Raw genomic sequence first — 26,084 nt, 5'->3', positions numbered from 1 at the left:
ACTCTGTCTTCGGACTCGCATGTGAATGAGGAGCCCAGGGCCACGTGCGACGTCCTTCCTCCTCGTTGGTTACGAGGAAGACATTTGGTTGGTGAACACTGCGGTGTCCCTAATAGACAGTTTGCCGTGTACAATTGTGGCTCTTTCGTGAATTCCCTGAAATCTCACATTGAAATGAGACAGGCAGGGATGGGGCCTCCCATTTATCTGTCCACATGTTTATTTTTTTAAGCTGTAAAATGTTTCCACTGCTGCAGCCAGCACATGTGTGATGGTAAACAACCAGCAGTAATTGCCCTGGAATGGTAAAAACAAACTGCAGAATTGCTTGTAAATTTGCTTGGTGGAGGGCAAACAGTTTTTAAATCGGCCTCCCTTGTATGACATTTATGCCTTGATGTTTGAGTGCTCTGGCTGTTAGAAGCTTGGAAAATTTACATAATTGTTTCAAGTCTTGAGAAATCGGGGGCTTTCTTTTGAGACCACCAGTGTTTAATAATTCCCTTTTCCCTGTGCCCTGAGGCTAATGAGGTTTCCAGTCTAACAGCTACCTATTACAAGCACGGCGTAGTCAGTCCGCGAGGAAAGTGGTTTCCCCACGGTGGACAGTGCGGCCTGTAGTTTTACGCTGTTTCTTTTCTTCCCTGATCTCATCTGAAAGAACATCGAGCTCAAGGTGGAAGTGGAGAGTCTGAAGCGGGAGCTCCAGGAGAGAGAGCGGCTGCTCGTCAAAGCCTCGTGAGTACCTGTCGTCCCGTCCCCGTCGTCCCCGGCGTCCCCGTCACCAGTGCGAGGGGCGCCCAGGGCTCCCCCACGGGCGGCCACGTGGGCTGTAAAATAGAGCCCTGTGCTTTCCAACCCGTTGTCCTCCAGCTGGGCTTGGAGGGCCCCAAGGAGGGTTCGTTTTTATTTAATTATGTTTCAACAAACTTTTACAGTTTGTGGGAAAATGAGCAGATCTTACACGGACAGCAGGATGGATTTTCACTAAGCAGAGACACCTGTGGGTCACCGTCCTGATCGGAAACCAGCACGTCACCAGCCCCCAAGAAAGTCCCCTTATGCTCCCAGAACTTACCTTCTCTCGCAAAGATGGTCCCTTTGCTGACTAGTAGTGTCGCTTAGTCACTAGTCATTGCTTAGTTCTGCCCATTTCTGAACTTGGTAGAAACGGAATCACGTGCTATGCATGCACCCTTTTGCGTCTGGTCCCTTTCCTCAATGATATATTTGTGAGATCCATCCAGATTTTGTAAGTGTATCGTTAGCTCACTCATTGCTGTAAAAGCCCTAGGGGCATAAAGGGGCCCCGAGGGACCCCCGTGGGAGGTGAGGCAGTGGGGCAGGGGACGGCGCTTCCGCCAGAGTAGCTCATTTTTCTGTCTGTTTTGCTTAAAGAGCATTTGAAAACTGTTGTTTTGATTAATTATTTCTTAAACAACAAGCGCAGTTCAGAGAATATAACCAATGACTCAATTGGTTATTCACTCATTCATTCATAAACATTTATGACATAATTACTCGTGCTACACGTGTTTTTGAAAAGAGATATTCCCTTACTGCAAGAGCTCATCAGAGACTGGTGACAACTCACCGTGCAAACCAAGTGCAGTGGAGGTACATTGGTAGTTTGTGGGTACAGTGGGGATACCGGAGTGTGCTGAGTTTCGGTGGGTGAGAGTGGAGTAAGACTTCCCGGGGCTGCCTGTCCCAGAATTGGGCTGAAAGCTTATGTGGAACTGCTGCATCTGTCACGGCAGTAGAGCCCCTGCTGGATGCGGGGCCGGGAGCAGGAGTCTGCAGCCTGGGACGCAGCTGCACTGCCCTGGGCAGGGCCGGCTGCTGGAAGTCAGACTGCTGTTAGCTCTGAGCAGACTGCAGGTTCCCAGGTCCCGCCTGACCTTGCTCACCTGGCATTTTCTGAGTGAGCGAATGAATAAATGAATCCATTGGAATAATAAGTTTTTGTTTTTGGTTTTTCTTCCAGAAGTACATCATTCATCATTCTTTAGGCAGGGAGTCAAACTTACATTACCAGGCCTGGAAGTCAGTGATAGAATCTGGTCTGGGCTCTCCCTGCTGCGCCTCTTGAGCAGGACTTGCTTTCAGTCACGCGTGTCCACGGGGGAGCCCCGGCTCACCGAGGCCTCGTGCACCCCTCAGCACCAGCACTCAGGGCGCGCGCTGCGGGGGCGTGTGCGCATGTTTGTGTGCGTAGATGCGCCGAACTGCCCAAACTAGTGTTCAGAACCCTTCAGGTCCGATCTGACTTACCAGTTGATTGAGAATGTGTTTATTAAACGGCTGTGCCGTGCCGCATGGGACTCGGCTCCTGGGGACGCAGTTTGATCCAGACAGACACGTGGGGCCTATGGTCTAGTGGTGGTGATGAGGATAAAATACTGCAACTGTATTTATATCTCAGTACCGATTGGGAGAAGGGCTGTGGGGAAAATAAAGGGAGCCGTGGGAGTTTGTAGCAGTGGAAACAGACATATAGTATAGGTTGTTGCAGGGAGGGGGCCCTGAGGGGGTAGCATTTGAGATGAGGTCGGGGGTGTAGGCAGGCATTAACCGGGTGAAGGGGAAAGGAGTGTGCAGGACGGAGGCAGTCGGAGAAGGCTGGGGGGCTCGGCCTGTCTTGCAGGATCTGGAGGCCTCATTGGAGAGTTTGGTCTTACCCTCACATCAAAGCGAAGGTAGTCATGGGCTTTAAGCAACTGACACAATCAGAGTTTTGTTTTCTAAAAGGTCACTCTGGGTGCTGAGTGGGAAGCGTTTTGCAGAGGGGGCAGGAGTGGAAGCAGGGGGCCAGTCAGGAGGCTGGCCCAGGAGTGTGGGTGACAGATGAGTGACAGGTGGATGGGCGGGTTGCAAAGACACAGAGGAAGCAGAACCAACAGGACTATGTAGGGGATGGGAAGGGGGCTGTCGGGGGTAGGTTAGGGGTCAAGACTGTGAGCTCTGTGTGGGAACGTCCACAGTGACTCAGCTGCTCCGGCGTGTTCCCCACCGACGTTGTGTCTCACGCACAGCTCGCAGATCTAGAAACGTCGCTGTTCCTGCTGCTCCTGCTGCTCGGCCCTCTTCCCCTTCCAGCCCTTCTCAGCCGAGCGCCTTTCCCGTCGCCACCCTGCATAGCGCCTCCTGTTGGGTCACACGTGGAAGCTCACACCTGTCTTTTCACCAACTTCTCTGGCATGTAATGACAATCCCACTTGTGGGCCGCACTTTTCAGCTTATAAAACACTTTGATATCCGTTTGCAGTCAGTCCATCATTATCCTGCAAGTTCTTCAGATCCCGAGGAAAACCTCATTTGAGAGTGGAGGGAATTTAGGTTTGGAGAAGGGAAGGGCCGTGACTTAAACCACTCAGCCAGGAAGATCAGAGTTGGGTTAGAACTCAAGTTTGTGACTTCTGGTCCAGCACGAGGTTTCACATTCTTTTTTTATTTTCACATGTGTTTCTCATTTCTTTAACATGACTGGGCATCCCCTTAGCCAAGAACCTCTTCCTTAGCGGAGTACAGGGTGGTGGAAGGGGCGGACAGGGCCTTCGTGTGGGTTCCCTGCCACGGAGTCCGCACCCCGTCTGCCACCGGCCTGTGCTCTGTGCCTCTCCCCTTGCCTCTGACTGCCTGGCACCCAGCATGGTGTGTGTGGTGCGTACCTGCTGATGGAAAAATGTCTTTTTTATTAATGCCCTCCACTTCCTTTTTGATATCATGGTTGTTTCTTTTTTGGGTGGATGGGAGAACTATAATTGGAATGGAAAGAATCAAGAGGAAATGTTGATGGTTAAAAAGAGTAGCGAGGGTGGTGTTTGCAGAAGGTTCGTTTTTGCATTGGGCGGAGAGCTGGATTGGGCCAGTGTCTCTCCGCCTTCCCTCTCCTGGGGTCTTGCTGTCTGTCTCCTCTGTGGGACCGGATTCTACAGGGAGGGAACTAACATTTATTGAGAACCTTCTTAACCCCTAACCCTGTGCCTGGTACTTGACACGCTTGATCATGTCAGTTAGACTTTACGGCAGCTACGCGAGGCAGCTGCTGTTCCCATTTGAAGGAAAAGTTATACTCGGGCTCGGAGGAGCGGGCGGCCCGTCCAAGGGCTCTGCGGCCCGTTCTCCCGCGCTGTGGAGCGAGCCGCTGTGCTCGCTGACTTTCCATTGTTGTATTCATCCGTTACCGTAAGGGGACATTAAAAACAAAAGCAGACATATTGTCGGGAGTAAATTTTATTTCTGTAGCTTTAAAACACAAACAAAAATAATAATTCCATTAGTAGAGGAAAATGGCACCATACTGCTGAGTATAAATTTTATTGCTACAGTAACTGTAAAATACAAAGATGATAAATGAAAAGTTGGAACATTTATTATTGGGAGTATATTTTATTGATATAACTAAATGCAAACAAACTGAATAATGCCAGATCTTGTTAAAAATTGTAGTCGGCCTCTTGATGATGTATGTGAGGCTGACTCTACAACACGGAGGTTTGGTCTGGGCGGGTGGGGGGAGCCGGTGGATTTGCACCTGCTGGGTGGGGTGGAGGGTGGGGGCGGGTAATTGAGCCATTTCTAGAGGAGGCTCTGGAAGGCCCAAGGGCTAAAACATTGGAGGGGGTTTGAGGAAATTCAGGACTGGAAAATTCTGTATCCAAAGCTCAGGGAGGAAAAGCTTCTAGTCCAGAAAATTCTGTATCCAAAACTCAGGGAGGAAAAGCTTCTAGTCCAGAATTCTTGCAGCCGTGTAGCATGACCTCTTGAGCAGTGACAGAAGTGGTTGTGTGAACTCCAGACAGTCTTAGTCAAGAAACGAGCTGAGGGGTGGGCTCAGGACATTGCATGGCGTGAATCAGGGAGTGGCAGCGACGGCCTGAGTTCTGGCCGGCAGATGATCCTTCCTCAGCTCAGACACCAGCAGGGGGTGGAATGAGGCCGCTAGGGGCATCTCAGCAGGGGCAAGCACTGCGGTGGCGGTGGCTGGGGCACAACAGGCTGTCTTGCAGCACTCAGATCAGAGAGGCAGGAGCCCCGTGCTGTTAGCACATGCATTCTGAGAGGTTGTCACCTCATCTTTCTAATGAGGAAACTGAGGTGTAAGAGCTAAGTCACCCATAGTGACACGGAGGACATAACAGAGGAAAAATTTGGAAGCAGATCTCTTCAGCTTAAGAGCCCCTGTGCTTTCTTTCCAGTTGTTCACATTGAATTCCGTTCAAGGGGTATCACGACACCAGGGCCTTGTGCAGGCTCACTGGTGGAAGGGACATGATGTGAATGTTTGAGACTTGGGCAGCAAGAACAGCCCTCTTGACTTTCCACTGTTCTCGGTCGCAGATTCACATGGCCGGTGCACGTGCGTGTCTGGTCGCGTGGCTCTTGGTTGGGAAAGTCTCACACACCCCTCAAGCAGGGCTTGGGAGGCTGGTGGTGAATAGAGTCTGAGAAACCAGCTATAGGGGGAGCCATTTCCCTTATGTTATTCTGCCTTCGGGAAACCCGCAGTCATTTGAGGAATGTGCTGAGAGCGGCTCTGGGTGCGTCTCACGTGTGGTGCCCGCCTCTGCTTTTCTTCTGGGGAGAACCAGAATGAGAGGCGTCCGTGGCTGTGGTCCCGTGTCTGATTTCCGTGTGCCATCCGTCCCCACCCCTGCCTGTCCCATGGAGAGTGACCCGTGGTGCCACAGCGACAGGGGGGCTCTGCATCTCACGCCCGAGGAGCACGGGGTGGGGGCCGCTCTCGGGTCTCCTCCCCACGCCCTGAGCAGCAGCCAGTGCTCGCAGAGCGGGGCTGCGGTTCAGGTGCTTCCCCTCCGGCTGGCCAGGGATGAAGCAGGCAGCCCCGTGGAACTTCCTCAGATTCACCGTGTTTTACCTGTTTCCTCCTGCGGTGGCTTGTCTGACCAGCTTCCACCCTCCCTGCCGCTGGGGGAGGTGCACTTTGTTGGGAGTTTCCTGGTGAGAAACTTGCCAGTAACTGTCAGAGGAGTCTTAAAAGAGTATTTACACTTTAACCTAGTGGTTCGCTTTCTAGGAATTGACGTTAGGGAAGTCCCTGGATAGTATGCATACAAGGATGCTTTCATCGTAACATTGCTTAGCACAATGTACCATAACTCTGACATTTGTTGAGTACTTTGTACTGAGCACTGTTTCTCGAGCTGCTTAAGGATGATCAGACAGATGTGTAAAATCAGAAGTAATCTAAACGTTTTTAAAATAGGGGTTGATTTAATATATACTGAAAATTAATATGTAGCCTTTAAATATTAATTTGTACTGACACAAAAGGATGTTTATAGTGTGTTAAGCAGTAAAATCAGATCACAGATGTGTGCTGCATGATTCTGTTTTTGAAGAAGACACCTCAAAGGTTGTACACTGAAATGTTACCTTAGCTGTGCCGAGTGGTGAGATTATAAATGACTTACTTTATTTTTAAATAGTATATATATATATATTTAAACATATTTTCTCTTCATCCTCACCCAAGGATATGTTGATTGATTTTGAGAGAGAGGAACAGGGGTGGGGAAGAGACATCAATGTGAGAAAAACATCGACCAGTTGCCCCCCATCCACGCCCCAGCTGGCAGTCAGACCCACAGCCTAGGTCTGTGCCCTGCCTGGGAGTCAAACCTGCAACCTTCTGGCCGTGGGACGATGCTCCAACCAGCTCAGCCACACCTGCTGGGGTCATTGGATGCTTTCTGTATGTGCCCTGAACAGGGATTGAACCTGCAACCTTGGTGTGTGGGGATGATGCTCTAGTCAACTGTTCTACCCAGCCAGGGCTAAATAATGTGCATTTTTATTGACACATCACGGACATATAAGATTGTGTAAGTTTAAGGTGCACAACCAGTTAATTTGACACATTTATATATCATATTATCAGTGTTTTTTGAGTTACAGATGTTAATTAAAATAGCAGGCCCGGGGGAGTAGTCCTTGTATCTTGGGTGCCTGCAATCGCTACCTAACTGTGGCCCTTGTTTGCCTCCTTCTGCAGCAAAGCAGTCGAGAGCCTGGCCGAAGGGGGCGGCTCTGAAGTTCGGCGGGTGAAGGAGGACGCTCAGAAGAAGGTGAAGCAGGTCGAGGACCTCCTGACCAAAAGGATACTCCTTTTAGAAGAGGCAAGTCTGGAGACCCCGAGGAGAAGGGTTTCTTACAGTAGGCCAATAATGGAGTGGGCGCAATTGTGTCTTTCCGCCTCGTAACTGTCAGAATTTCCGCAGACACGACAGCTGTCCTCACTGCGCATCTCTGTGGCTCCAGCCCCATTCCGGGCGCTCGGCAGAGAGAATCTGTACCCTCACCCCCTGCAGACTGGCCATTACTGTCTCGTTCCTATAGGAGAAGACCCTGAGGCACGGAGAGAAGCACTATCCAGTCCCAGTTTAACCCTGCATGTAGATGTGTCACTGCCGATTTGAAGCCCCGAGTTCCTGCTGCACTGCTCCTCCTGTTATCTAGCTCAGTGCCTTTCTTTTCCTGAAGTGGAAACTGAGGCCCCGAGAAGGAAAGTGACTCACCCGTCATTAGCTAAGGCTGGAACCAGACTTTCTGACTGATGGGCCATTGTGTGTTTGTGCAGTGCTGTCCCCAGCGTCCAGCCCCCACCCCTCCATCCCGCCTTCCGCAGCGTCCAGCCTCCCTGCGCCCTCCCACCAGCGCTGACCGAATGCCCCTCTCAGGGAGGCGCTGTGTGCAGCAGCTCCTCCCTCTGGTGCTCAGTCGGATGCTTCCTGTGACCGGTGGGAGTCGGGGTGTCTCTTGCGTAGGAAGGCCTGGCTCCTAGGTGCTAAAAGAAGTTTCCTCCACTTACAGCCAATGTTGAGTAAACCAGTTGCTGGATCCTTGGTCTTCGGAGTCTGTTGTTTCATTTCACTTTCTCTCTCTGCAACCCTGATTCTTGTCGCAGGTGTGAGGAGAAAGAGCAGCAAAAAGCACTTCTGATGCAAAGAGTGGATACATTTGAGGGCTGTATTGTGCAGCTTATTACAGTGGTCCTTTCCGGTCACGGCGTTCAGGTTGGCCCTGGGGTCCGCTCCCTGGGGCTGTGGAGATGTCAGGTTGATCACGCGGGTGAGGAAAGGGGCTCGGAGAGGGTGAGAAACCAGGCGTGGTCGTAAGCGGTGGGGCTGCGTGGGACCTCTCTGAGCCCAGGAAGGGTCTCTGAGTCCAAGCTCTGAGTTTTAGTTCAGATGATTGTGAGACTTTCCGGACACTTAACCTAATCTTGTTCATTCATCCTATTTTTCCCACTAAGTGCTTCCCAATGATTTCAGGTGCCTGCACAACCGACACCTGAATCCCTGCTCTGTCACTTACCAGCTTCGTCACCTTGGATAAAGCATTCGCCTTCCCTGAGCCTCTGCCTCTCCCTCTGCAAAATGAGGCTAGTGCCGCCTGCTTTGCTGGAGTCATTGTAATGCGACAGCAGGGCAGCTAGCCATTTGTCAGGGACTTACCACAGGCGAGGCACCCTTCTCAGCGTTTGCACACGCTGATGTAGGTAATCCCCGCAACAAACCTAGGACGTAAATGCTTTAATCACCCTCTAACAACAACATGCAGTGCTGGCACAGAGTGGCTGAGTCACTTGCTTAAGGTCACACAGGCAGAAAATGCCTGGAGGTCTGGCTGCAGAGCCTGCATTCTAAACTTCTAAACTGCGGCAGTCTGTCACTTCTTAGGGCGAACGGAGTGAGGACCAAAGGTAGTATTTATAAATAGAGCCTGGCATGGAGTCGGCTCTCAGTAAATAAGAGGGTTTGTCGTTTGGTCTCAGCAAATTGGGAAATGGTTTTTCCCAGCTGTCACTAAGATTGACAGGCAGGCCTCTCGGGGAGACAGTGTTGGGGGAGGCACTGGAGGGAAGGGAAGGACAAACCCGTTTGTCCGAGTTTCCTGTGTTGCAGCAGGCCTTTGACAGGTCTCACAACAATTCTCTGACATGATGGTGGTTATCCTTGTTGTATAGGGTGGGAAGCTGGGGCTCAGAGAGGTTAAGTGACTACCCAGGGTCACACAGCAAATAAGTGGGAGCTGGGTTTTGAACAGTGGGATTTCACGTTTATGTCTGTGTTGTAATCAGAGGCAGTTGGCATGAGTAGTCGGAGATGCCCGGCTACTCCCAGGTCCCTTTCCTGAGCACCAGGGCCTCTTCCCCTAACAGGACCCTGCCTACGGGACTGAGATAATTTCCTTGTTGCTTTCTCTGAGCGCTCTGGATGAACGTAGAGTTTTCCACCACCTAAATCACTTTGGAGATACGGAAAATGTACTTTAGGGTTGTGTAGTCATCATCTTAAAAAACACTGGGGAGGGGGCGGTGGGGTGTGGGATGGATTTGCGTGGAGATTATGGTGCCTCTTTGAAATTTATGTATGTTTAGGCATTGAGAGGCGCATTTCTCCTTGTTCTCATTGAGCTGTAAATATTGATCTGATTTTTCAAAACCAAACCGGTTCCTACAGAGTTGAGTCTTTTCCGTTGGAAATGCCTATTAGTCTTCCAGATACAAGACGGAAGGACGGCTGGCAGATGCCTTTATTGCCGGTTCTCCCCGTGTGTGGCGCAATTCGGTGGGGGGGAAGTGTGCCAGAGAAAAAGTCATAAATATTTATATTTTAATCCAATTTCCTTTCAGAGTGTTCCCAATTGTATTGAAAAATTGCATCACGTGCATTTAATTTAACTCCAGGAAGTGCAGGCTGCCCAGGCGGACCTGAGAAAGGCCTTCGCAGGGACGGAGGCGGAGAGGGCCCTGCGGCTGGGCCTGGAGAACAGGCTTTCGGAGATGAAGAAGATGCACGAGGGGAACGTGGACGTGGCCGTGGCCCTGGAGGAGAAAGACAGGTCTGGCTCTGCCCCTGCGACACCTGACAGTTATTTGTCTGGCGGCATGGGGAAAGAATTGTCCCCTCCCCCTTCCTCCCCTCCCTGTCCCCACGGTGAGAAAACTAGGACTGTGAGGGCAGAGAGAGAGAGAGGTAGTAGATAGAAATTCATGCTGGAGCTTTCCACTCAGAAACTAAATTCAGCATTCAGTTTTGGCTGTAAGCTTCCCAGTAGCCAAAGGAAAAAGGGAAAAACAACCTTGATTTCCCTTTTTCCCTTAATCTTGACAGGATTGAGGTGACAGAACTACCGGACGAGAGAGAGACGAATGGTAGAAGGTAGATGCACGTGTTGGCTCAAAGGGCTTGGGGGCTGATTGGATCTGCGGCTGAGGGAAAGGCTGCAGAGTTACCCCTCACCCAGACGAGCCGTGGTGGGATGGTAGTGCAGTTTGCCGAGTTTGGGGGGTGAAGGGAGAAAGGTGTTTTTGGGCAGAGGGAGTGGGACCATGAGCTTTCAGTTGGGACGTGTTGGGTTGAGGGATTGTGGGCACCCACCAGGAGAGTCGAGATCGGGCCTGTGGACTAAGGCCTGAGTGAGAGGAGCTGAGGATTCGTTCCTGAGCCAGCTGCTGAGCACGGCCGCGCTGGGTGCCAGGAGTTCAGAGATGAGCACTGTCTTCCTTAAATGGAGTTCCCGAGGGTGTGTGTATGGGGGGGACAGAGGTAGAAATAGATTGGTGCTGGAGGTAAGTTCAGGGTTCTGTGCTGAGACAAACGTGAGGGAGTGGGACTGGCCCGCTCTGCCTGGGTGCGGGGCAGGGACTGCTTGTCAGAGGAGGAGCGCTGGGGGCCCTTGAAGAAGCCTGGCCTCCAGAGGGCGTGGCACGTGCGAGGGTGTGGAGCCCGCCTCATTTCAAGGTCATTGAGGAGAGTGCAGGAACTTGGGTCCTTATCTTTTTGGAAAAGGGGACTTGGGAAGGGTTATTGCTCACAGTACTTGCTGGTCCAAGCGGTGGGGTCTCCGTGGATGTGGGTGGTCTGGTCATGGCCTTGCTAAAGGCTTTGTCTTCCTGGGGTTTCCCATAGGTCTGGCTGGGTGGGCACAGAAGCCGACTTGTCAGACCTGCAGATGCGCCTGACCCGGGGGTAGGTGTGCCCCAGTCACATCCCAGACAGCAAAGCAGCTGCCAGATGCCCACTGTGGGCCTCTGCTCGCTCAGGGTGTGGCCCTCCCTGGTGGAACTCCCCTGGGGCGAGAAGCACCGTGTTTCCTCCCTGAAGGCAGGCCTGTCTCGGAAGCCAAATCAGTGTCAGAAGGTGATGGAATTGGAATAGGCACAGAACCGGGATAAGGGTCCTCGGCCATGCCCTGGCCAGGTGGGTTCACATCTGCTGCCCGGGATGACTGCGCTATGGGCAGGGCCCTCACAGGGATGTGTTTCCGGCCCCACCCCCACCCTTTTTGAAGGTACATATGGCAGCTGCTTGTTTTCCTTTGATCAGACCTTAAAGCTCTTCTGTATCTTTAAGGCACTGACAGTGAGGGGCCCAGCAGGTCAAGTTTGGCCAACAGATACGTTTTATCTGATTTTTTTTGAAGTTTAACTAGTTTTTAGTATTTTAAAAAAATCTAATTTTGTGTAAGAGTCTGGATTTCCAGATGCTCTTGAAAACCCGGGAGGTGTGGGAGGACCGGGCCGTGGTCTTGCTGGAGAGCTGCTGCCCCGCTAGGTGGGCCTGGTGCTCCCGCTGGGCTGCAGCCCCGCAGGCCCGCCCCGCTCATGTCCACCCCTTGTAGGGCTTGCTTTAAGTTAGCTAGAAAATCAGTTCCATTGAGGTGTGAGTTGGACACACACAGCACATCCATTTTCATGTACAGTTGGATGACTTCCACCTCTCCAGCTGACTGACTGATGGTTTCAGAGTTGAGCCCCTAGAGGGCGCTCTTACTCCTCTTTCCTGGTTTTGGGGGCCTAGTGCTGGGGCCGCCAGTTCCCTCTGTATCCAGTTGTCTTGGTCCATTTGGAGCCATAGCAGAATTCCACACACTGGGTCGTTTGTGAACAATAGAAGTTTATTTCTTACAGAAGTTATTTGGGACGCTGAAAGTCCAAGATCAGGGTGCCCGCCAGCGTAGTCAGGTGAGGGCCCCGTTTCAGGTCCTGTTTTTGTCGTGTCGCCACCTGGCGGAAGGGGCAGGGGATCTGTCCACAGCTTCACTGATACAATGCCACGCCCATCCGTGGGAACTCCGCCCTCATGACCCCATCTTCCCCCAAAAGCCCCCGCCTCCTAACGCCAGCACTGTCCGGAGACACAAATGTTCAGACAGTGCCCCTGTGCATTGCCAGGTGCTGTAACTGCTTTTAGTGCTCTCTTCCCACCTTCACCCTGGGAGCGTGTCCTCTTTTCTACCAGAGCAAGTTGCTTTGTAGGCTTAGCTACAAACACCCTTCTTAGGGTCCTTTGACAAAATGCTAATCATTGAGTGCTAAAAAGAAAAGTAATAATTATAGCAACTGTCATTTGTTGAGTCCTGCCATATGCCTGGAGCTGTGTAGGGCCGTTTTAAATAGCTTATCTCCATTCCACATAAGCAAGTTACCCCCATTTTATAGCCGAGGAAACGCAGGCTGAGAGAGCGTAGATAATGTGGCTGCTGTCAGGGAGCAGTGGGCAGAGGCAGTTTGCTGGCCTGGAGAAGGACACGTTCAGCTCTCCCTGAGGGGTCTGGGGGTGTCCATTGGCAAAAGTTCTCTGAGGAGTCTTTGAGAATAATGAGAATAACGCCCCACTAGGCCTGGAGGGACTGTGGGCGTCTGTCCGGTGGTGGTGGTGGCGGCGGCAGGAGTAGAGTCGTGAAGGCAGCTCCGGGCACGGGGTCATGGAATGCAGGTGCGGGGGCCCCACCCCACCCAGCCTCTGGAGAGGACGCACTGGGGCCTCTCGGGTGCAGGCCCAGTGAGCTCAGGCTCCACCGCCTCACCGAGGAGTTTAGCTTTTGTCTTGAAAGACAGTATATTTTAACCTTTGGGAGGTTGGGTCGACCTGAGCCAGGCTGGAGGTGAGGGCACAGTTCATGTCACATGAGTTCTGGCCTTTAGTCCCTGAATTGGAAAGTGCAGCTTCGTCTGTGGTCAGTCATCGGACACGTCTACTTTGAAGATGTCTGGCCCCATTTCCGACCTCCTCCTGCTCCACTGAGCTAAGAGAACAGCTTAGAATTAATATTTAAATTTTACTCTCTTTTAGACTGATTGAGGAGTTGAAACTGTCTTTGAAGAGCAAAGAAGCTTTAATTCAGTGCCTTAAAGAGGAGAGATCTCAGATGGTGTCTCCTGATGAGGATGTGTCATCGGCAGAGCTCCGAGGACTTCCTGCTGCTCTGCGGGAGGAAAAGGGGAGAGAAACCGAGGTGAGGTGGCAGGACACCCACGGAGGGCTTTAATGAGCAGATCGGACCGAGGGAAACGGGATGCTCACCCAGTCCCCACGGCTCTCCCACAGGCTGCTTCTCAGTGTGCCCCCGTTAGCTGAGGAGTGGGCAGAACCTTCCTCTGCCGGGGGCCCGGCGTCTTCTCTCCCTTCCCGGCTTGTGTTCATGCAGCTGGTTAAAAAAATCAGTCCCTACCTGCACGCCTCTGTTTCACTGTGTGTTGATTGGTTGTGGCCCAGGGACTTTGTTTTCACCTGTGGGTTTTCTTAGGGTAACACTGTGGTACTTACCTGGTTTACCTTTTCCAGCTAGAGGCAGGCTTAAGGCCAACTCTGGTCTGAAACTCAGAGGCCGTGGGGGCAGGGCACCAACCTGTATTGGGCTGCAGCTCACAGAGGGATTTAGCGTGCTGCTGCCTTGAATCCAGGCCATGCTGCAGGGTAGAGATCACGGTCCCTCGCTGGGTTTAGAAACAGGCTCAGCACAGAGGAGTTATTATATTTTCCTAGGCTCCAAGAGGAGGTGGGTTACTAGTACCGACCCTAAAGCCTCCCTGGACCGCCCCCACACTAGGCGGCCTCCACGATGAGCTCTTTTGAAGAGGGTGGGCAGGACTGGAAGTGCAGGTAGGCCTGGTCCAGACCTCCCCGTTCTCGTTGGACCAAGGCGGCGGCTGGGTGTGGTGTGTTCTCCTTAGGAGACATTCTGCGTGCTCCTGCAAAGTGTTGATTTCCTTGTGCAGCAGGGTCTCCTTTGTCCCGGACACAGCAGTGAATTCTCGGGCCTCACCAGTTAGTCTCTGGCTGTCATAGACCTCCGTCCCCTGCCCCTTCTGACCCTCCGTCTCACTCCCGTGGCCCTGTCCTTTTTCATCATCCAGTAGCTCCTGGCTTGACTCTCTGTGGGGCTGGTGGTCTGCGAGGGCGGATCGCTCATCTGCACATCTTTCTTCACTCGGGTGGGACAGGAGTGGACAGTTGCTTTCATGAGTTCCACGGCAGGGGGAGCAGCAAGTAGATAAGGTGCTCATTCTAATTGTCCTGGGGAAGCTGTTGGATTGTGGGTCTCTTCTGGTCCCCAATTAATGCCTTTTCATAGGCTGCACAAATGGAGCACCAGACGGAGAGAAATCGCTTTGAAGAGAGGATCCAGGTATGTTGATGCAATTTTTAAAAATGTGTTGAAGATTTATCCTAGACTCTTGCTTTATTCTGAGTGCAGGAGATAATTCTGTGTGACATTAGCTGTCACTCGTTGAATGCTACCGTCTGCCAGCCAAGCTTTAGGCGCTGTGGAGAGGGTGTCTCAGTCTTTGTAACAGCTCTGGGAGGCAGGCATTCCCATCTTGCAGATGTGGCATGTGAGGCTCAGAGCGTGAGGTCCCTTCTCCAAGGTCACATAGCTGGGAGGCGATGCAGCAGGGACTCGGACTTGCAGTCTGAGTGCAAAGCCATTGCTCCGTGGCCCCTCTGTCCCAGCAGCTGGCATTTGTATAGCACCTGCCGGCTCAGAAAGGACTTGCCCGTCTGTGATCTCCTTTGATCCTCACGACAGCCTGGGAGGGAGGCAGCAGTGATTATCTTTAGAAGGGAACTCACGCTATAAGTGTATATGTTCGGTCTCCATCAGACTGAATTCTCTGCTTGCTTTTGTAGCGTTAGGGAATGAAATTAATGATCTGTTATTTCCCCCAAATAACCTGGTGTGGTTTCAAAGGCTCTGACGTGACCGTATGCACATTCCAGAAGGCATCGCCGTCCTTCCTGTAGGAATAGCTGTCATTGTCGTAGCCGATCCGATCCCCGTCCTCTCACCCAGCCCTGCTGCCGGGAGCGGTAGCACAGCAGCTCGGCGCCGGCGCCACTGCGCTCAGCTCGATGTGGAAGCATTAATCACAGGCTGACAGGAATAAGATAGAATAACTGCATCTGAGTGTGCTCTCAAAGATATATTTACAGTGCATTTCGGTCGGAACACATCACCTTAGTGGATCTTTTTCTAATCTAATTTAGGCACTTCAGGAGGACCTGAGAGAGAAGGAAAGAGAAATTGCTACAGAGAAGAAAAATAGCTTAAAGAGGGATAAAGCCATTCAGGGCCTAGCCATGGCGTTAAAGTCGAAGGAAAAAGAGGTATGTCTGACCCACCCGAGTGAGGTTTTTCCTGGTCAGCTTCCGGACTGCCCTGTCCTGCCCTGGACTTGCAGCTCTGCGTGAAAAGTTTATGGGAGAGCTGGAATGACTCTAGAATGTAGAGTTAAATGACTGTAGGAAGAGGGGCAGGGATCCTTTGGTCAATTAGAAGTTCTTCTGGCGTGTAAATCACAATACAAATATGTGAGTTACAGGTACAATTTTAATTTTTTTAAAGCCACATCAAAAGAAGTAAAAAGAGGCAAGTGAAATCAGTTTTACTATATATGACAAATAGTATCATTTCAACATCTAATCAATAGAATAAAAATAATAGTGAAGTTTTTAACATTTTTAAAAATCTGAAGTCCAGATATCCTTTCAGCACATCTCAAGTCAGATTAACCAAGGTCAAGTGCTCAGCGGCCAGAGGGGGCTGGTGGCTACGTCCTGGACAGTGCGGGTCTGATCTTTTGAAAGACAGCAGAACGCTGAGATAAAGGGGATTTGGGGAGCAAGGCCAGGGTAGTCAGATGGTTGCGTGGGTCGCTGTCCGTGGGACCCGAGGTGGTGGCCGAGTGATCCCGTGCCGTTTCCTGTCCGTGGTGCAGCAGTCTGTTGTGTCTCAGTCACTGTGCGTGGCACAGGGGCAGGGAAGAGGGCCCGACTCTGCTCACAGCCCGGTGGGGAAGGAGGGCGGGGAAGGAAAGGTTGTGATGGAGGGACGTGCAGGGGGCTGTGGAGGTGGAGTGCGGGGACCCAATCCAGCTTAGGGTGTGTGTTTGGGAAGGGGGTGGGTGGCTCTTTGAGGGGGAGGTGTCTGAGCTGGGTCTTGAAGGATGAGTAGGGTTGGCTGGGAAGGGAGATGGGAGAGGAGGCTGTTTCATGCCGAGGGGAGAGCAGTGGTCAGGGCATTCAGTGGAGGAAGAGCCCGATACCTTTTTGTGGAACCAGCAGCAGTCTGAGGTGGTCAGAGCATCAAGTGCAGAATTTAAGCGAAGTGAGAGAAGACGCTGGAGAGGTTGCACGGGACCAGCTGGGGGTGGCGGGACTGTTCGTGTTTCGCTGCTTGGGCGTTGCTCCTCTGAAGGCTCTCAGCGGGACAGGCGAGATCACGTTTGCATTGTAGTGAGGTCTCTGCCTAGATCCGGAGAGTGGGTCAAAGGAGGGAGAGCATGGAGGCAGGAGGCCAGCAGCCGAGGGGAGAGCCGCCTGATACAGAAAGGCTGTCCGATGCAGCAGAGAGCTGCTTCATAACAATAGTAGCTATAATTTGTATCGTGTTGGGAGTTCAGGGCCCAGCGGAAGTCTGTGACCTTCAGTATGTGGTGGAGCAGTTCTGGGTGCTGGCAAAGTCCAGGGTGTGGCCGTGGTAGTTGGTGGCTCCCTGGGGTACATGGGCATAGCCGATGTACCCCATCGGCTGGGGTGTTGGGCGGGTCATCCATATGGACAACAATAATAGGGATGGTAACAGTATGAGCCAGGCGTTGTTTCAGCACCTCTGCACAGTACCTCGTTTAACCCCACAGTGCTGTGGTTGGGTGAGTGGTGGTAGCTTCGTTTTACAGTTGAGGGAATCTCTTTCATGAAAGAGGTTCTTCTGTGCATGATGACAAAGACCTTGATTATAAGCAGAGTTCAGCAGTTAAAGCATTTGGGCCACCCAGAGGTAGGAGCCCAGCTGCATACTTGACTGCTAGTCCTTGTTTTTACCCAGGTCGAAGAACTTAAGTCTGAAATTGAAGAGCTCAATGCTGCCTTTGCCAAAGCCCAAGAGGCCCGCCAGGAAACACACACCCAGAAATTCCAGGTAAGTTTGCACTTTGGTTGGAGTGGTGTCTCTTTCATCCTTACTCCTGGGGAGGTCAGGACTTCGTAGCTGAAAGGAACCAAGGAAACTTCTCAGCCGTCTTTAATGGTAGAACTCTCTCTTTCTAGGTAAACTCTACCAGTTTTGGGTGCTTCCCCAGCCCCCTCATCAATATGATAATGGTAATAATACTGATAATGATGCCAACTGCCCTTCAGTTGGGAGTGCTGAGTTTACTTTGTGCAGGTAGGAGATTGCAAAGTGTGTGGATTATCTTCATCAGTACAGTCCTGTGGGGAAGATATTGATTTCCCTTGTATCTGTGGGGTTTCTGAAGCTCAGTGAAGATGGACGGTTTAGTTTATTCACTGTCATGCAGCTAGCAAGTGGCGGGGCCGGGATTTAAAAGTAGCGATTGCTAACGATAGTTGGCATTTATTAAGTCCATGCCGTGTGCCAAACCCTGTGCTAAGTGCCGTCCACAGATTAGCTCAGCGACTGCGCAGCAGCCCCGTGACATGGTCACCGCTAATGTCCTCACACTGCTGCGGAGGTCCTGGTTTGGAGACTCAGGTAGCTCGCTCGCTCGGGGCCACAGAAGTGGTGAGCGATAGAGTTTGACCCCGGAGCCGCTCTCACTCCCAAGCCCGTGTTTTCACCCATCCCCCCACGGTCCCCTCCCCTGTCTTCTCCAGTCCCACCTGCTCCCCAGTGGCTTTCTGTTCCAGGCCTTGCTGGTTGGACCTGCCTCTTCTCCTTCCCCAGGGCTGTGCTGCCAGGGCCCCTGCTGGTCGTCCTCACCATCTTCCGTTTCTCTTGCTGGTTGTAGGTCTGTGCTGTCCATCATTTTAACACTTTCTTCTCACGGGTCTGGTTTCCCTGGACAGTGCGCACCCATTACTAGTAACTTAATGAGTAAATCTCTGTTACCTGAGAAGTCCGTACTGCCTGAGCTCTTCCTTCCCCACCTTCACCTGTGTTTTTAGTTATAAGGCAGAAGTTAAATTTAAGTCTGATTTGAGACTGTTTGATTTCTAAGATTCGTATCTCATGCCTTATCTTTTGCAGAGTGTTGATTCACAATAAGAGGAATTGAGGAAATTCAGTTTAAATCCTGGTGCACTAGAAACATGAACAGATAGATCTCTGCTTTTGGAACCTCAGACTTGCCTTCCCCGCCGCTTTGACAGTGGTTGATGAAACGGAGCTGAGATTACACTTTTCTCTGAGGTTTTCTTCTCCTTTCTTAGAAAATGGCAAGCTTTTAAAGGCTGTTTTTAGGAAAAGCATTCATGTTTCCCATTGCTTGAGAAAAAAAATACATCGACAATTCACAAGCAGAGACCAGATAGCCTTATAAGCATTCTGATATTTTACTTATGTTGGGCCTTGGAAGAAAGTAAGTAGTGTTACACATTTGAATGTCATCAGACTTACACATACACTTGTGAGATGAGTGCCCGCAGCCCTGCCCGACTTTCGGGATGCTTTCTGAGGTCATGCGCAGTATTGGCGGGGTTTCTGGTCTCGCCGTGGGGAGGTCAGGCCTTCATGCCCGGTTGGCTGTTCTGAGTGCCCGTGTGATCCCTGCCTGTGAAGGCAGCGGGCTGGCCCGTTTGACGGGTCGTCGGGACTTGAACCTAAGCCCAACTGCAGTCTGTGCTCCTTCCCCTACTCGGAGTGTGTGCGACCCAACACACGCAGGACTCAGACGTTGGTCGTTTCATTGTCAGGTACGCTCGCAGATGCACTTTCTCTCACTTGTCGGGACCTCTTAGGGGTGCCATGTGATTGGGGCTAATTACAGCATGAATAACACAGCCAAAGCTCACAGGGCTGGCCTGAAGCCTGACACCGAAGCAACATCGAATCATGTTCAGACTCCTGGAGCAGTTGTCACAGTGCAGTGACCTGAGAGCCAGTCACGTGTGTGACTCTGGGAAGGTTACCATGTGGGCTGGCTATAGCCATTTAAAAATACATTTTCTTTTTTAAAATATAAATTGGTATGGATTTTTTCCTTTTTTTTTTAAGATTTTATTTATTTATTTTTTTTAGAGAGGGAAGGGAGGGAGATAGAGAGAGAGAGAGAAACATCAATGTGTGGTTGCTGGGGGCCGTGGCCTGCAACCCAGGCATGTACCCTGGCTGGGAATCGAACCTGGGACACTTTGGTTCCCAGCCCACGCTCAATCCACTGAGCTACTCCAGCCAGGGCAAAAAATACATTTTTTTACCCATTTAAAAGATACATGTTCAAGTTGGAAATAGCATTATTTCTCCTCCCCTCCCTGCCTGGCTATAAAAGTATTGTACAAGTGCTCATTGTAGGAAATTTATGCAATAATTAAGAGAGTGGAAAAGGTTGATAAAAGTCATCGATAATCTCACATCTGAAGATGTTCACTATTAACACCTTGCCTCTTTTACTGCATATTTCTACGCAGACACATAAAACCTTTGAAAAATTAAATAGGATTATAGTATATACTTTGAAAAATTAAATAGGATTATAGTATATACTTTGTTCTAACATTTTTCACATCTAATAGTTTTGCTATGGCAGTAAAAATAGATGTGCCCAGTCTCTTTTTTTATAATTGCAGTTTTCTGCTCATTGTGGACTCACATGCAGTAGACTCGAGCAGTTTGGCCAGCACGCGTGTGCGTGTGTGTCTGTGCTTTTTAAACAGACTTCCCACAGCTGCCTTCAGTCCAGCGGATGCAGGGGCCACGCTGTCTTCACTGGGAAGGGCGTGGTGTGGGGCGCGGATTTGATTGTGACTCTGCTCTTCGTGAACTGTGTGACCTGGGGCGAGACATTGGAGCTCGCCCAGCCTGCTGCACGCCGTAGGGTCCGGGCGCAGGTTATAAACTCGCCCTCAGGTTGGATGAGATATCTTCTGCCGTAGAAATACAGTAGTCACTGTGGTCGTTTTTTCAGATTCTCTGCTAGTGGTGGTACACACGTAGCTTTTAGCTTGCGGAAACCCCGCTCCATCTTTGGGCTGGGAGTGGAAGGTGGCGGAGTGAGCGGCCCGGGAGGAACTCGGTTTCCTGTGCGTCCCGCACCCACTGCGACGGGACTCGTGTGTCAGTCACTCCTCGCAACAGCCGTGGGAGCTAGAGGCCGTCACTTTCTCAGGCGAGGAAACTGAGCCTCAGAGAAGTTGCTTTTGCCCACGCCACTCAGCTGGCACTGGCCTTTGAACTTGGAGCTTTCTGGCTCTCGCTGTAGCAAACACATCTTATTTCTGCCCGGGACGGGGGAGAATGACTCATTTAATGTTGTATTTGGCCTTCAGTTTCTGACCTTGGGCTGAGTGCTTGCCACTGTGTGGAGGCATCTGACTGCGGGGACGGGATTCAGACAGCAGGGTGGCGTGGGGGAAAAGGTGAAAAAACTCTGAAGAAGTTTTCCAAAGGGCATTTCAAGGAAATTTAATAGGGAAAGAGTTTTTGTGAAGTAAGCAGAATGCATGAATTTGAATTCTTTGAGCTTGGATTGTTAAAGAAGCTTTGTCGTCACTTGAGTGACAATCCCACGAACTTCTGTCACTTCGTAGCTGTCGGTTTAGGGACGACCCTCGCTGGTCCGTGCTGAGCGAGCTCCTGTGCTCCTGCCTCTGGCGGTCCGCCCTTGGACTCGGTTCTCCCTTTCACCCTCGGTGGTCGGTGTGTTGGTCTTCGTCGGAGTCTGCGGTGGAACGTGCAAAGCGGTGGGGAGAATGTAGGCTCAGGAGTTGTTTGAATTCCCTGTTTATTCACGTGCGTCCGAGGACAAGTGAGCCATTTGACAGTGCTGAGCCTCCGTTGCTGCAGTACGGGTGGTAGTGTGTACCTTGCAGGGCTGGCATGAGAAGTAGAGGTTACCGTGTGTAAAGGTGCCTGGTTTGGCTCTACATGCATATATAATCAGTGTTCACTAAAAGCTAACTATGATCATTGTTCATGGTGAGCATTTTCCCAGTCATTGTTTATCTTCTGTTATTTTTTTTTAGTTTATTTGAGTAAGTGCTGCCTCAAATACTTTTTGTGGCGTGAGACCTAGGTTTCCCACTTCCTTTTATTTATTTTAATTTTAAAGGAAACCAAACCAGAAGCTTCTGTATAACCTACTCTGAAATTTGAATGGCTTCCTCCCTCAGTCTCTGTTGCCACGTCCTAAGTAGCAGTTGGGTCAACACGGGACCGGAGGGCTGGGCAGCAGGGGCCCAGGGAGGGAGAGCAGAGCCCCCACCCCAGCCCCAGCCAGGTTCTCTAGGTTGTAGCCCCCTCTCCTGGACCGTGGAGACTGGCTTACCTGTTGATGGCGGCAAGACCGGTTCCTGGGAAAGGCCGGGAAGCCGGAGCAGCCCCTTTACTCCACCGCTGGAGTTGTGACCTGACAGCTCAGGTGTTCCTTGCTTTAGGATTTTTAATTGTGACCCTCAGTCTAGTTCAAAGAGCAGATTTTTAAAAAAAATAACTATGTTTTCTCCTGATTATAAGTATTATATATGCTTTAATTTCTTTTTTTCTGGAAGATTTGAAAGAAGGAAAAAGAAGGAAACCAGGAAGTCACCCAACCACTATTAACGTTTTGATATTTTCTTTCTAGGCTTCTATGCATGCATTTTATTTTTTAGGTCCTTTATAATTTGTTTTTTTAAGTATATTTTATTGATTATTCTATTACAGTTTTCCCAATTTGCCCCCCTTTATCCTCCCTCCATCCTGCACCCCCCAACCCTCCAGCATTCCACCCCCCCTTAGTTCATGTCCATGGGTTATAGAAGTTCTTTGAGTTCTCTGTTTCCTATTCCATTTTTGACCTCTCCCCGTCTATTTAATGCCTACCAGTTATGCTTCTTCTTCCCTGTACCTTTTCTCCCATATTCCTCCCTTCCCCACTCCCCACTGAAATCCCTCCATGTGATGTCCATTTCTCGGATTCTGTTCCTGTTCTAGTTGTTCGCTTAGTTTTTGTTGTTTTTATTTTTTTAGGTTCATTTGTTGATAGTTGTGAGTTTGTTGTCATTTTACTGTTCATATTTTTGATCTTCCTTTTCTTAGATAAGTCACTTTGACATTTCATTTTAATAATGGCTTGGTGATGATGAACTCCTTTTACTTTACCTTATCTGGGAAGCACTTTATCTGCCCTTCTATTCTAAATGAAAGCTTTGCTGGACAGAGCTTTCTTGGATGTAGGTCCTTGCCTTTCATGACTTCGAATACTTCTTTCCAGCCCCTTCTTGTCTGCAAGGTCTCTTTTGAGAAATCAGCTGACAGTCTGATGGGAACTCCTTTGTAGGTTACTGTCTCCTTATCTCTTGCTGCTTCTAGGATTCTCTCTTTACCTTTAATCTTGGGTAATGTAATTATTGTGCCTTGGTGTGTTCCTCTTTGGGTCCAACTTCTTCGGGACTCTCTGGGCTTCCTGGGCTTCCTGGAAGTCTATTTCCTTCACCAGATTGGGGAAGTTTTCCTTCGTTATTTGTTCAAATAATTTTTCAATTTCTTGCTGCTGTTCTTTTCTTTCTGGCACCCCTGTAACCGGATATTGGAATGTTTCAGGTTGTCCCAGGGGTTTGTAAGCCTCTCTTCACTTTTTTTGAATTCTGGTTTCTTCATTCTGTTCCAGTTGGATGTTTACTTCTTTTTGTTTCAAATCGTTACTTTGAGTCCTGGTTTCCTTCCTATCACTGTTGGTTCCCTGAATATTTTCCTTTATTTCATTTTGGGTATCTTCCATTTGTTCTTTCATTTTTCAACCAAGCTCATTCAGTTCTGTGAGCATTTTGATTACCAGAGCTGTGAACTCTCTATCATATAGGTTGACTTTCTCCTCATTGCTTAGCTCTTTTTCTGGAGTTTTGTTGTGTTCTTTCATTTGGGCTGCATTTCTTGGTCTTGGGGCCCCTGTTAGGTTGTAAGGGGGTGTGGCCTTAGGTATTCACCTGGGCAGGGCAGCCCCCCTTGCTGTGCTGCAGCACCATCTGTGAGGGAGGGGCCAGGGAGGGAACAATGCAGCTCGCCTGGTTGACTCTAGCCCACTTTTCGGTGAACTCTCATGTGAGACTGGGAGTATCTCCCACTGCGGCGTAGTCCACAACCACCTCTGAGCCTCAGTTTCCCATTCGGTCAGCCCCTCCTGTGCAGTCTGCCACCTTGCCGCAGTTTCTCTCTTGTCCTCTGCCTTACTGGTCTGGTTGTTCTGTTTGACTGTTCCTTTATTCCTGTGGTTGTCGAAATTCCATGCAGCTTGCTTTTCTGGCACTTTTGGTGGTTTATTGATTTTAGATTGGTTATTAGCCTCCGTTTGGTTGTGCGAGGAAGCACAGGGTTTCTACCTACACTTTTATCTTGGCCGGAACTCTATAATTTGGCTTTTTACTTTTTCATATAACATTGTAGCTTAGAAACATTCTTGTATTATCAACTCTGTAAATACAGTTTTAGGATTTCATTGTGCAGCTTATCATATATCATACCCATTTTCATATTCTTGCACATTTAGGTGGTTTCTCACTTTTCACTATTTAAGTAATTCTGTGGTGTGTGTAAGGCTCCCTGCCTCCTATATTTTGGGTTCTTCCCCTGAGATTGAATTCTAGGAATGGAATTATTGGGATGAGTGTGAGTATGTTTATGTGATACACACATACTTGATACATATAATCTGTTCATCAAAGTCATGTTAATTTACATTCCTGCCAGCATATTTCCTGGCTTCTAGATTCTCAGTTAGTTCTTGAAAAGTGAATGTTAATTGTGTCGTTTCACAGTCAGCTCTCCAGCTCTGGATATTCTCATAAAAACACTTCTTAAATGAAAGCTTGCTTTATTTTGCTGTTTTTGATTGTTGGTGAGTTATTACATTTTTTTATATGCTTGATAAGCACCTAGGTAATTCCTCTAGTAAACTGTGTGCTAATGAAATAAAAATGTACTTGACACATGGAGCCCTTGGACTTGGCAGAATCTGCAGGTGGCCATGGGGCTGCCGTGCTGCCCACGTGTTTTCTCTCTTTGACACTGGGTTCAAGCCGTTCTAGTGTAGATACACGTCACCAGTGCTTGAGTCCATCTCTGCTCTTCAAATGAAGCTGTTTGTTCTGCCTTTTTAAAATACATTATTTTCTAAAAAAATTACTATAAAAATTATGTGCTCACTAACCTTAGGACATTTGAAAATATACAGAAGTGAAGGAAAAAAGTCAAGTATATTCCCACCTCATGAAAGACTGTTACTGTTAACATTTTGTGCTTTTCCTTCTGGTCTTAAAAAAATTTTTTTTTTACAATTGTAGCTTTCCCCCTTCCCTTTAACATCAACATCCTAACATAAACATTCCCCTGAGTAATTTCAGAATCTTCATATTATTTGTGCTCTGGGTCCTGAATGCCTCACCCCATGGTGAAAAGGTGCATGAATTTCTTGGTTTGTTTAATGAGCTGTGAAAATTAGTTTTCTCCCTTCTCTGCCTCCTCCCCCAGGGGTCTGCGGACTACGAAGCTGCTCTGTCAGAAAAGGCAGCCCTTCTGGCTGTGCTGCACTCGGAGAACCTCACCAAGAGTGCGGAGAACCACAGGCTGAGGCGGAACCTGAAGAAGGTCACCCAGGAGCTGAGCGACCTGCAGCAGGAGAAGGAGAGGCTGGAGAAGGACGTGCAGGCAGCCCGGCGCGAGAGGAGCAGAGGAGACAGCACCATCCACGTGAGCAGCCCGTCCCCTTCCGGAGCGGCGGGCAGTGCCGTGCGCTGGGGCTGTTCCGCCCTGTCTGGTTTTAGGGAGATGCACTGCAGAAAACGTAGGAAATCTGAAAAACGTAAGGAAGAAAACACTCATCTGATCACCTCAAAATGAGCAGTCGATGCCCTAACTAGTTGGTGTTTTCATCCTTTTATACCCTCTTCCCCCTGCCCCACCCCAGGCATTATTGGTGTTAAGCGGAAAATGCATTTTTGTATTTTTTTTTTAATTTTACAATCTCTCTTTGATGTGTTGCCATTTATCAATGTTCTTCAAAAACACGTTGTTTTGGTGCAAGGAAGCATAATATTTCATCACTTGATGGGTTACAGTTTATTTAATTAGGCCCTCATTGTAGGACATTTAGGTCATTACACTTCTTTTGGCCTTATAACAATTGCTATAGCTAACATCCTGGTACACAAATATTTATCCACTCTTTTTCTCCTGATAGAGATATAATTACTGGGTGAAAGAATATGAGTATTTTAAGACTGTTTTAGAAATACACTCAAAATTGTTCTCCAGAAAGATTATACCATGGGTCCCTATATGAGTGATGTTTTTGACGATTACTCTATTCAGCATTGAATGTTAGCATTAAAGAATTTTCTCTGAAGTTGGCAGGAAGAAAATAATTTGCCTTTTACAATCTTTATTATATTTAAACCCAAGTATTGAGCATCCCGAGAGTCGCATCCCTTTACATAAGCCTTGGTGCTGACAGCTAGGAGAGGGTCAGAGTGTGAGTGACCGCTGGCCCTGCGGATATGCGCGCTCGGTTAATGGGATTACGGCACAGGAGTCGGGGCAGGGAGAGTCACTAGAGCAGAGAGCTCGGAGGAGAGCCCGCAGGTGTCTGAGGTCTGCTCCCTGGTGCCTGCTGCCAGCTGGCACATGGAGATGCACACTGGTGGGTTACCGTGTTGGTGGTGATGCTGATGACAGAATAGAAACACAGTGTGCAGTGTAACAGAAACTTTGATGAGCATAGCATAAGAGAGCAATAGTGGAAATTCAGAGACATAAGAAGTTGTCGCCTACCCTTCTGCCGCTCTAACGACATAGCTCTGTTTTCCGACATCACCCTTCAGTCCTGGCGCAGCTGGGCC

General features: G+C 49.7%; 1 protein-coding gene across 3 annotated transcripts in view; it reads left to right on the top strand.

Annotated features, from left to right (window-relative positions):
* CDK5RAP2 (CDK5 regulatory subunit associated protein 2) overlaps nt 1-26,084 on the top strand; it is a 167,576-nt gene that overhangs the window by 24,083 nt on the left and 117,409 nt on the right. For 2 of the 3 annotated variants that reach the window (XM_045840755.1, XM_045840757.1), the window contains exons 5-12: nt 662-738; nt 7,019-7,142; nt 9,716-9,870; nt 13,107-13,269; nt 14,389-14,442; nt 15,303-15,422; nt 17,143-17,235; nt 24,718-24,936. In XM_045840755.1, the coding sequence (XP_045696711.1) occupies nt 662-738; nt 7,019-7,142; nt 9,716-9,870; nt 13,107-13,269; nt 14,389-14,442; nt 15,303-15,422; nt 17,143-17,235; nt 24,718-24,936 (1,005 nt within the window). The remainder of the gene's footprint in view (nt 1-661; nt 739-7,018; nt 7,143-9,715; nt 9,871-13,106; nt 13,270-14,388; nt 14,443-15,302; nt 15,423-17,142; nt 17,236-24,717; nt 24,937-26,084) is intronic. The other variant, XM_045840756.1, reaches the window with a different exon arrangement.

Source organism: Phyllostomus hastatus, unplaced genomic scaffold (assembly GCF_019186645.2).
Source record: "Phyllostomus hastatus isolate PE091 unplaced genomic scaffold, TTU_PhHast_1.1 phas_contig_34, whole genome shotgun sequence".
NCBI classification, from domain to species: Eukaryota; Metazoa; Chordata; class Mammalia; order Chiroptera; family Phyllostomidae; genus Phyllostomus; species Phyllostomus hastatus.
Note: the sequence above shows the minus strand (reverse complement) of the source record. Positions and strands in the feature narration are given on the sequence as shown.